Source organism: Malus sylvestris, chromosome 13 (assembly GCF_916048215.2).
Source record: "Malus sylvestris chromosome 13, drMalSylv7.2, whole genome shotgun sequence".
NCBI classification, from domain to species: domain Eukaryota; kingdom Viridiplantae; phylum Streptophyta; class Magnoliopsida; order Rosales; family Rosaceae; genus Malus; species Malus sylvestris.
The window spans coordinates 24,912,790-24,924,649 of NC_062272.1; the positions used below are offsets into that span (position 1 = coordinate 24,912,790).

At 35.6% G+C, this 11,860-nt stretch overlaps 1 protein-coding gene and 1 non-coding gene across 4 annotated transcripts; one reads left to right on the forward strand and one right to left on the reverse strand.

Annotated features, from left to right (window-relative positions):
- Positions 1–199: 199 nt before the first annotated feature.
- On the forward strand, positions 200–7,596 carry LOC126597002 (2-methoxy-6-polyprenyl-1,4-benzoquinol methylase, mitochondrial-like). Of its 3 annotated transcripts, XM_050263753.1 has the most exons (10): positions 200–464; positions 687–732; positions 3,624–3,727; positions 3,963–4,089; positions 4,220–4,281; positions 5,056–5,214; positions 5,330–5,474; positions 6,478–6,549; positions 7,113–7,221; positions 7,353–7,596. In XM_050263753.1, the coding sequence occupies exons 3-10, from the start codon at positions 3,634–3,636 to the stop codon at positions 7,452–7,454; spliced, it is 870 nt and encodes a 289-aa protein (XP_050119710.1). In that variant the 5' UTR covers positions 200–464; positions 687–732; positions 3,624–3,633; the 3' UTR covers positions 7,455–7,596. The 3 variants fall into 3 exon arrangements, with proteins under 3 accessions (XP_050119710.1, XP_050119709.1, XP_050119712.1); XM_050263752.1 differs by lacking the exon at positions 687–732; XM_050263755.1 differs by lacking the exons at positions 200–464; positions 687–732 and having other exon boundaries at positions 3,949–4,089.
- Positions 3,217–3,289, reverse strand: TRNAK-CUU (transfer RNA lysine (anticodon CUU)). Its single transcript has one exon. It is a non-coding gene; the product is annotated as a tRNA-Lys (tRNA).
- Positions 7,597–11,860: the final 4,264 nt, after the last annotated feature.

The following is an 11,860-nucleotide window of genomic DNA, read 5'->3' on the forward strand; positions in this document are numbered from 1 at the left end:
TTGCCACATCCTTAGTAGTAAAATTTGATGAATTGACTAACGGAAATATGACTTGTAACGAATTCGTAAATTAATATATAGCATTACAATATACAAAAATTGATGTATGAGTTTATCAGGTGACCTATAGTTGTGGTAAAATATATTTACTTTGTAGTTTTACTTTTATATATCTATTTAGTCAGATTAAATCTGAGCCGTAGGATCTCTCCTCAGTTTTTAACATTTCACTCTGTGACTCCCTGCGCTCTCTCGACGCGACTCTCGCCGTCGACAGCCTCCCCAATCCTTCTCCTCGAGTTCCTGAACCACTGCGACGCCTAAATCCTTCACTGAACCAGAATCCCTCTTTTCCTGGCCAACAATTCCTTCATTCCCTGGCTAAAAATCCCAAAATTCGAAATTAAAAACCCCAAACCCGGAACTCTGAGGGCTATATAAGAGAGTTGGAAGCTGAATCAAAGGTAATTATTCTGTCTATCTTTCTAATATCTATGTTATTGTTTGGAATTCTGAATTGAGGGTTTCCTGAAGTTAGGGTTTTATGACTCGAATTTAGGATTTTTTTTTCTTTCTAAATTGGAGTTTTAAACTTCACTTTGTGTTTGCATGAGCGTTGTTGAATGTGAGGTTTTCAAACCGAATCTAGGGTTTGAAAAATTAGGGTTATTCTGAATCCAATTTAGGGGTTTTGAAGTTTCTGCTGCTGCTGAGTTGTTGCTGCTTGCTGAGGTATTGATCTTCAGCCCCGTATTGTTTCGATTAAGAAAAATTGAAAATGTACTGAATTTATCTGTTCTGTTTATATTCTCTGTGAGAAGGAAATAGTATCGTCAATAAAACAACAATGTCAGTTTGATGCAGATGAAATGTGGTTTGTAAGATGCGCCTACTTAGCTGATTGATTCTATTGATAAAATCTGAAATGCACGTAAATTAAAATTTTAGAAAGGAGGACGGATGACACTCATGTGAATTTGATGTATCTCTATCCTTTTTCCCCCCTTATCATTTCTTTAAAGAAGACAAGTTTAGCTCTCAATTATAGAAAAGAATAACTTAATGTAAGTAGTTCTAAACAAAAAAACAAGACTCAAGAAAACAGGACTGTTTAAGGTTTGGTACGGCACGACATGGGTCAGTGCCAAGGACTAGAAGTCTTGACTATTTGAACATGAATTATGATACAGCACTACAAAACTGTCCTGATTTAGATAGGTTCGGTTCAGAGTGTTTTAAAAACTTAGCCTCGGGGCGTGCCTAGGTGCCCTTGTAGGCGGGGCTGCTGGGTTTTCGCCTTTGTTTTGTGGAGGTAGGCGTAAGGCGGCTTAGGGACGCGCCCAGGCGTTCAGTTGCGTGTGTTTTCCTTCCAAATCCAGGTCTATTTCTGCTGTTCCTCTGTTTCTGCCATTCCTTTGTGTGCTGTTCTAGTTTCAGGGAAGAAGAAGGAGAAAGTTTCTCTCTCCAAATCCTAGTGGCAAAGTCTAACTCTAACTCTTTTTTTTTTTTTGGTTAATTATTGCCCATTTAGATTCTGCAACCTAGCATTTTGATTAGCCAAGATTTATTTCTCTTGAAATTTCCTGTAACTACTCCACTCAGCCATTATTTTCTTTAAATTCCCTATAATAATTGCTCCACTCAATCTTTATTTCATCTTAAATTCCCTATAATAGCTCCATTAGCCTTTATTTCCTTTTGAATTGCCTATAAGAAATTTCCTGTAACTACTCCACTCAGCCATTATTTTCTTTAAATTCCCTATAATAATTGCTCCACTCAATCTTTATTTCATCTTAAATTCCCTATAATAGCTCCATTAGCCTTTATTTCCTTTTGAATTGCCTATAATTGTGACATTCTGTCTTTATTTCGTTTCAAACTCCCTATAATTGTGGCCACTCAACCTTATTTCTCTTGAAGTTCGCTATAATTGCTTACAATAAAATAAATAATTACAACATTTTAAGACTATATGACATAATTTCCAAGTACAACTACATTTAGTAATGAAGAAGAAGATATTATCTTGGCCAAATCGGATAAATTATCCCTATGGTCATAAGGTATTCGGAAGATAACCCATGTGCTAAAAAAACTCGGATTTAAACCCTTGTGATGTACTCCGTTAGCAAATTTAGTTCAAAAATTATTTTTCCGTTAACTATCTGTTTAATACATGGGTAAAATTGTACTTTAACGTGTGCACCTTCTCCTTCCGAATAGTATGGAACAACAACAACTAATGAACATAAAGAAAAACCAACGAGTCAGCACAGAAAGAACATAAAAATTTAGAGTCGCCACTTACAATTGGTTCAGGCTTTCAGCGCCTTTGCAGCTCCAATTCAACCCCTCGAAGCAATAGCACCGCTTTCAATTCCGCCATTCAACTTCAGATTGACACCCCCAATTGAGCATGGCAGAGAAGAGCAAAGAAATTCTTCTTCCACCTATGATTGGACCTTCCAATCCGTTGAACCTCCTCTTTCTTTCTTGTTTCAGTCTCATTCTGCAACTTTCCCACCTTCTTTGTGTCAGTGTTCTAATTTAAATCCAAGTTCCATACTTCTCGGACATGGTGTTGTGAAAGTACAAATTACAGACCTTGTTCTTGTACATTGGACAGTATAAAGACGAGGAAGAAGGTGCATAGGTCAAAGTACAATTTTACCCAAGTATTAACAGCTAGTTAACGGAAAAATCATTTTTAGACTAAATTTGCTAACGGAGTCCACCACAGGGGTTTAAATCCGAATTTTTTTACCACAAGGGCTATCTTCCGAATACCTTATGACCAAAGGGATCATTTATCCAATTTGGCCTATTATCTTTGGCTTAGTTATAATTATATTTGTTTTACAAAGTATTATAATTATATATATATATAATTATATATGCAATATATATCAAGTTATTTAGGTTCCGTTAGGCTTCGCCTCACGCCTAGGCGGGGCTATCCATGGAACACCTCGCCTTCGCCTCCGCCTTTTAATACATTGGTTCAGCTAGACACCATGAATTTAACACCCCTAATATTATTAATTAACTGTTAGCAATGTGAAATTTTATAGGAGGAAGTGTGCATTTCACCTATCCAGACAAGGAATTGCCGATCGTATTTGTTTCAGGAGTAAAATGACGATTTTTTATTTACATAGGATATAAGTAAGATTAAAATCAGTTCCGGTTGTTTGAAAAAAAAAAAAAAAAAAACGCCCACCATGGGGCTCAAACCCATGACCACAAGGTTAAGAGCGTTGTGCTCTACCAACTGAGCTAGACGGGCAGATGTTAATTACCGTAGCATTTTCCGATACAAAAAGTTGTTCAAAATCTGCGATGCGAAATTTAACAAAAGGAAAACAAACCGCTTCAAATACTCAAATCAAAACTGACTTTTGTGTTGCCCGCAATCTCTGCTTGCCTGCTCACTTTCTCTGTTTCTCAGTCGATCAGTTCTCTCTCTTTATCTCAAAAATTCAGTTTTCTAATTTTTGAAAGAAAGCAAACACCCAGATTTCTGTTTGAATATTTTGTGCTCACTTTCTTCCTTTTAAAAATACTTGCAAGTATTCAATTTTGACATTGTATGATCGTTATTTACAAATATTTATTTACAGAGATACAGTTATGGCCTTGAGAACAGTGACGAGGAAGTTAGGGAGTAAACTATTACACAGGTTTTCTCCTGCTGCTCTATTGCATTCACATGCTACAAGCTTTGGTTAGTCCTTCTTTCCGCTTACTCTCACTTTGTGTGTGCATGAACGTGTAGATTTCAATGTGTATTAATTTTATTGTTAAATAGGACGTAGTGGTTAGTGTGATGTGTACAGAATATGAATGCTGAACCCGTTAGAAATGTCTAATATTTTGGTGTATCACAGATAGTTTTATACAAATCATTAGCTTGGTTCATTTGGCTGATAAATTATAGTCGTTAAGTGTTTCTTGTGCAGGATTTAAAGAAGTAAGGGAAGAGGAAAAAAGTCGAATGGTTGGTAATGTCTTCAGCAATGTTGCTTCGAACTATGATCTAATGAATGATGTGATGAGTGCAGGATTACACAGATTATGGAAGGATAGGTAAACCTATTGAAGATTTACTTTAATGCGTTATTTTTTTCCCTCTGTTTATTTTCTTTTTATAGACGAGCATATTGTTAGCACCTTTGACTTTTTTCACTGCTCTATATAATGCCCGATCTCTTTTCAGATTAGTTTCCAAACTGAATCCTTTCCCTGGAATGAAGCATCTTGATGTGGCTGGTGGGACAGGTAAAACTCGTGACATGCATTTACTGCGGTAAATTGGTCAAATATGTGGACCATAAGACTTTAGGACACATTTATATACCTCGTAGATTTATTGTCACGTGAGATAATAATAAGTGGTATTTTTTTAAGAAGTAACAAGTGGTATCAATATTACCCATCTTATCTGGATTCAAATCATTTCAAGTGTAAGTTGTTGCCAAATTGTTTTAGAGAAACCCAGATTTAGGCTGAAGTGATCACTTATCTCCTTGCAAAAGGAGGAGGTCCAAGTAGGTAACCCAGTTTGAATTTTTATACCATCCAACTTTTGTATACTGTTGGTTACCTGGGCTCAGCATTGGGCATTTTAATAGAAAGTTACATGCCTATCATAAAGTATGAGATCCAGTTTGGGTTGGGAAGAGACCTGAAATCCCCATATGGAGTGGGCTAGGAAGAAGTTAGCCAACAAAATAAAAAGGAGAATCATTATGCACAAGAATTATTTTTCTAATTTGAGAATAAGAAGTTAGGCAAAATTGCCTACGGCAAAAATGGACTACAATTGCTGTTGGGTGCAAATGACACCATCCCATGATTCCCATCATATATTATGGAGTGGAAGGTGATCTTGCAGGTATGTTACCTGCTAATTTTGGAGTGAATCTGCCAGATGGAAAAATAAAATAAAATAACATAATTTCATAGGACAGTTTGTTTCCTTGTCTGAAACAATACAGAAATCAATTCTTCTAATTGTGTATGTCAATCTTACTGGTAATTTTATGTTGTCAGGTGATGTTGCCTTCAGAATACTAGACTCAGTAAACAGTGTCAGACGTAGAGCTATGCAAGATGTTCTCGAAGATGATTTACAAGAAGAAACTAAGATTTATGTATGTGACATAAACCCTGACATGTTGAATGTCGGTAAAAAGCAGGCGTTGGAGAGAGGTCAGATAATGCTGTGACTTTGACTTAGGTTGCATTAGGCATTCTCCTTAGATATATTGGACAAACAAAATCTACTTTTGTTTATAAATATACAATCGTGTATTGAAATTTACAGGTATTGGAGAAGACAAATCCCTTCTATGGGTGGAGGGAGACGCAGAAGCCTTGTCTTTTGGAGATAATACAATGGATGGTTACACAATTGCATTTGGAATTAGGAATGTTACACACATAGAGAAAGTGTTGTCTGAAGCCTATCGGTAAGGTGGTCAAACCTTTGTACTGGTTAACTAATACTAACAGTTAATAATAATGCAGGGCAAATTATCATGATGGATAATTGGTAAGTGATCTCTATAAATAGGCTATCACTCCTTATATATGAAGAATTCAATGGCTATCACTCCATGTATCAACTGTTGAATAAGTAACTTATTTCAATTAGTTTTAAGCACTTCAACTGTAGTATTTTTCTTTTTTGTTTTTGTGTTGATAGCGCTAGAATACAGAGTAGTTAAATTGTCTATTTTAGTTTTCTCAAATTAGTTAGTCTCATGCGGAAGCTTTTAAGGTGGAGGAGAGGATTGTGAGACAACCAATTTCCTCCTTACTGTCTCTGTCAGATGTTATAGGCAACAAGGCACACTGGCAAACATTTTTCCAACTCTATTCCCTGCTTTTCCATAAAGAATAATAGAAATATGTAAATTGTTTCCATTACCTTTTGTATATGGATTTGTTCCCTTCTAAACAATTATGTGGGTGCGCTAAAACTGACACACACGATGAACCAATATCTAGAGCTACAGTAGGTAGAAAGAACCAGATGAAAACCTGAATAATTTTTTATTAGTGTGGGGTCGAAGCTCGTGACAGATAATGCTATTAATGTGCACATGCAGTTCTAAAGAACCAACTTTTGAACCTAAAAAGGTGATATCTGACTTAGGGGATTAACAGTAAGATGAAACTATCAGTATATAACTTGACCAAAATGAAACTAGATGTACATAACTGACTTGTACTCATGCCACTAATACATATAGGAAAACCTGTGAAACAATGTTCTTCAAGGGCGTTTCTACAGCTCAATCCATCTAAAAACCTCTCTGCATTCATAATTAAGCTTTTGTGCCAATGTTAAGTTATGCTGGTCAATTTGATTATTAATAGGCTGTTGTGTATTTTTGCAGGAAGAGGCATTAAATTAGTTTGTCAAATTGTTACACTCATCATGTTTGCTCTTTATGCTTTTGTTTATAGAGTGCTAAAGCGTGGAGGAAGGTTCCTGTGCCTTGAACTGAGCCATGTAGACATTCCTGTATTCAAAGAATTGTAAGTATTTGACACTTTTAGTTGGTTAAATTTGCAATTTCTAACCTACGAGGGAATCTCTTTTGAGTTATCACTGACATCATCATGTTTGTACGGGCAATATTATAGATTCATGGTCTGCGGCATAGATATTTGTTGTACAATTTTTTAAAATTTATTTTCGTATCTTGTCCTTTTGTTTCGAAAGTTTAACGTTAATCGTGCTGCTTGCTCCAAATGTTATGTTGAAGTTCCTTATCCCAGGAAAAAAACAATGAAGGACAAATGCTCCATTGAATTTGACTGTAATTGAATTTTTCTGTTGTCATAAGCACCATACCGCTTCTAGCTGCACACTGGGCATGAGCGTGTAGTGTCAATTGATATGCACACAAGTGTTACCGTGCACTCCAGCTTTATCACACAGCGCCACATTTGAATTTTAGCACAAAGCTACGTGACTGTGTCACTCACACACTAGATTACGTATAAATGTTTTACTTTGTTGCCATTTGATGGATTGCTTTCTTTCTTGTGCATTTCTTTTAGTCATGTAATTAAGGTTTCCTCATTTCCTCGTGCAGCTATGATTTTTACTCATTCTCAGTCATTCCAGCCCTGGGAGAGCTCGTTGCAGGGGATAGAAAATCTTACCAGTACTTGGTAGAGAGTATTCGTCGTTTCCCCCCACAGGTTTTGCTTTCAGATTCCATACTAGAATACTCTATTTTAGTATTATCCGCATTTTGATTTGTCCTGCTCGTAGTTCTTTCTTGTAAATTTTCTTATATCCCCTTGCAATTCATCTTATGTACTGATTGCAGGAGAAGTTTGCGTCGATGATTGCGGATGCAGGATTCCAGCAGGTTGAATATGAGAACCTTGTTGGAGGTGTAGTTGCTATTCATTCGGGGTTGAAAGTTTAGTAGCGTTTATAAATATTTGGATCCCGAGAAAATTCTCAAAAGCATCTGTTTGAACAATTTCGGCGTTCAGCTTTCTGTTTTACCTCTCTGTAATCACCTTTAAGAAATTAAATAAGTGAAATAAGTAATGTTCTGTATGCAAGTCTCAGATCAACTCATGCTCAAAACAATCAATGAGACTTATGTAACCCTCAAACTGACAAGCAACTACTGCCGCGGCACAAGTGGCAGCAACTACTGCCGCGGCACAAGTGGCAGCATCTACTGCCACGACAAAGGAATGCCGGTGGTTGTCATTGAAACCAATGATCTCTACCATCCCCAGCTTAGTATTCTGCAGAATTTCTTCGTTTCTTTCTCTGTAGATTTGAAGTTTGTGATTTGTAAGGATTTAATATTGATTGAAAAGAACATTGGTTCAAAGAGAGAAACCTCAATTACAACTATTTTCAGTACAATCACAGAGTAAAGCACTTCTAGCAATAGCGGGTAAGGACCTTTCCCATATTTAAGTATCATGAATTAAGTGTAGTATGCTGGTAATGACATTAGTTGGGAGTTGGGAGGGCAGAGAAGCGGGGTCCCATCTTAAACCCTAAACCCTAACTAAAAATAAAATAAAATAAAAATCCTTAAACCCCAAAAACCTCGATTTCCCCTCTCACTTTCACGTTAAACCCGCAGGTCTCCATCGCGAGCATAGTTTCAGCAAAAGTTGTATAAGCATTGGTTAGATGTTTATGGCATATCTGGAGGCAATGATTTTCATTCATCTAGAGAAAGCTTATTCTTCTCCCTGTGTGAGTCCTCAATTTGACAGTGTAATGGCTTGATCATTAAGTTCTACATGTTCCCACTCAGTTCCCATTATCTTAAATACTTGATGTGATTTAATTTTTTGTTTTTTTTTTGTTTTTTTTGGAGCTGGTAGGGTTCAATCTTCCAACTTCGTTCCAAAAGCACAACTCGATAATTATGCAACTGTGGAATTTTAATGCTAAATGTATCCTTATAAACTTGACATGATTTTATCTGACATTTTTTTATGAGCTTGTGAACAAGAAAATTAATCTGTACTAAGGTTAAATCGAAATAGATTGTTCTTACCTTATAGGGTTAGGCTTATCTTTGGAGTTGAAAGTGCAAATTATGATTCATTCTTATTCATCATTAGTGGAACCTTCAGCTTCCATGAGGCTTTATTGGTCCTGACCATAAAAAAATGTCATATGTACAGTAAGGAATATACGGGAAGAAGTGGGTATGTTATACTAGCATTAAATATATCTTATTTCTAAATACTTGGTGATTGTTTTTTGTATGAAAAAATAATTCTATACATAGACATTCATTTCAATTTTCTTGAGTGGTATGAGTAGAAAGCTTCTTACAATTTCTATTGTTGTCATTTTTTTTAACCTTACCTATGGTTTGTCTTTTATCTTTTTTCCTTATCCCGATATCAAAACAAAGGGTAAAAACATATAGATTTTAGCAAAGTGACATCTGTTAGAGAGATTTTTCAGTGTGACTATCACACGAGGTGGTACACCACGTGTCTCTATATAAATGGTGGGTTATGTGTGTTAAGGGGTTAATAACTTAAAAATTAAAATTTTCCACCACTTGCATAAAAACGTAGTGTACCATCCGTATTCCCGTCATAACTAAAAATTTCTCCATCTGTTAGGTTCGCTGGTTTGTAGGTTATCCAGATTATGTTCTTTTTTTTATATACACTGTATCCAGATTTTGTCTTCCTTTTTTATTTATTTACTTTTTTTTCTCTTTATCCTAAACTTTTGTAATCATGAGTTTCTTAAGTTTGCAATTGTAGTATGGGTTGACTCATTTTGGATATATGTCGATATCTACACGTTCCTGAGTCAACAGCTATCGGGATATATTGCATTGCAACAAAAAACCCTTTTATCACAGAGGGTCCATGGATCCATACATTATGCAGTGTGTATGTCCTTGTCCCTATTCCTTGAAAAATATCAATATCTTTATGTTCTATTTTAGAATTTTGTCATTTTATAATAATTAATTATTGTGCAGCTGAATCATGTCTTCAAAACTAGAGATCTCGTAACCAAGAATGATGCAAAAGTTTCCAAGCTTCGAGAAACTGCTAATAATGAAATTCCTACTCATGATGGTCTCCTTGACCATGGATTTACGCGTCCTAAGGTATACAAGTGTGATGTTCTTGTTATAAATATTCTGGATTTGGATTCCTTATTACAGTGTATATCGTTTTTATAACGTCATTCGTATAATAGTGTATATCCTTTTTTTTGTACAAGCAATGTAGTATATCTTGTTTGTGGTCCTATATGGGCACTGTATTTTAAATTTAGGCACACTTGGTTCGGGGACTATGAACTACTATCTATTTATTGTAGTTGTTGCAATTTGATTTTGTGGACGTTGTATGGCTATACTTCAATGTTTTAAAAAACTAGCCTCGGGCGCGCTTAGGGCACCTCCGAGGTTGGGCGTGAGGGTTGCCGCCTCAGTTTCGTGGGAGTGGACGGAGGCACGCCTCTGAGCGTTTTTTGCTTCAAAATCCAGGTTTTCTGAAATGTTTATGCCGTTCTAGTTTCAACGAAGCAGGAGAAACTTTAACTGTCCAAATCCCATAAATTTCCATAATAATTACTTCAATCAGCCTTTATTTCATTTTACATACCCTATAAATACTCCACTAACCCTTTATTTTCCTCATTTATTTCATTTTAAATACCCTATAAATACTCTACTCAACCCTTTATTTTCTTTTAAATTCCCACAATTATTGCTTTATATCATTTTAAATACCCTATAACTACTCCACTCAGCCTTTATTTCTTTTTAAATTACTCATAACTACAACATTCAGGCTTTATTTCTCTTGAAATTTTCCTATAATTGTGACCACTCATTCTAATTTTCCTTGAAGTTCTCTATAATTGCTTACAATAAAATAAATAATTACAACAGTTTAAGACTATATGACATAGTTTCCAAGTACAACTAGACTTAGTAATAAAGAAGATGATATTATCTTTGATTTCGTTATAATTATATTTGTTTTTACAAAGTATTATATTTTATAAATATACTTATATAATATATATATATATATAAGTATATATTATATTTTATAGTATATACATTAGTCGGATCTCCTTGACTAATGTTAAGAGCATAATTAACTTCATCTTGGTCAAACCCAAACCTGTTAGGTTTCTTCTTGTTCTGATTAGGTTTGTCAAGTGCTATGCATCTCTGGAATGTAGGTGGATTGTTGGTTGGAGTTCGAACCCTTTGGGGTGTCTGGCAGATTAGAGTGCCTCCAATTTGCCTTGTTTCTTGCTCCACCTACGTCCAGTTGTGATTTCTCTAGGTAGAGAAATCACCGCTCATTTGATTAATAATAGAGATTACAGAACTTTTGCAAACCCTAGAACTAATCTCTCTCACTTGTCTCGGCTGTCACAATTTTTCTCTCTCAGATTTATGCCTTGCCTCAACCTATTTATAGGCACAAGTTCGGCTTACATGTCCCAAGGCTAATTGAATTCCTATTCTAAGTGGATTAGGAAAATACACTTATCCAAGTCCAAATAGACTTCTAGAAATCCAAACCTAAATTGAATAAGGAAAACTGAAATTCTTTCCTAAACCCTCTAGGATGAAATTCTTTCCTAAACCCTCTGCTAGGACAAGAATCGGTATACCTCTAATTTTCCCCAAAACAATCCTAAACCAACTAGGACACTTTGACGAGCCAAAAAATCTAACAATATGTGTCTGACTCTAATCTAGTATGGGTACTTCTTAAGTTAGTGCGACATTAGCGGCCAGCAAAGCACATGTCTCTTCCCATAACTTGAATATTTTAATGAATCATTTAGAAGCATTCTTCTGTGTGTGCCGAACTATTGTGATACGGTTGGCACCAATTTGTCTATTAATGGTGTGGATGGCTTCATTGTATCTTGAAAAATTGGAAATGGAATTTTGAGGTTTTAGATCTTTTGGCCCCATTTCAACATCAGCTACATATGATCCTTTCATGGCTACAAAGGTCTTTTTAATCAGTTTTTAATTGTGAATTGTTTGTTAGAGTAATGAAGGATCATATTGGAATTTTATGAAGTCGTCCACTTATGATGTTCTTGTAAACACGAAAAATTCCTGAAACAAACGAGACAAGAACAACGTGCACAAAATAATATTTGTATTTGATGATTTTGAGTTACAATCTCTCTCAAATTTGATCATTTGATTCGATCTCCGTAAGGTGTTGATTTGTGGATGTGCGATTGATCCAAAGGGCCGTTGGGCTTGATCTAAGGATGAACGTTCTTCAAGGGCCGTGGGCTTGATCTTGAAGGTGGATTTGAGCGGATCTTCAA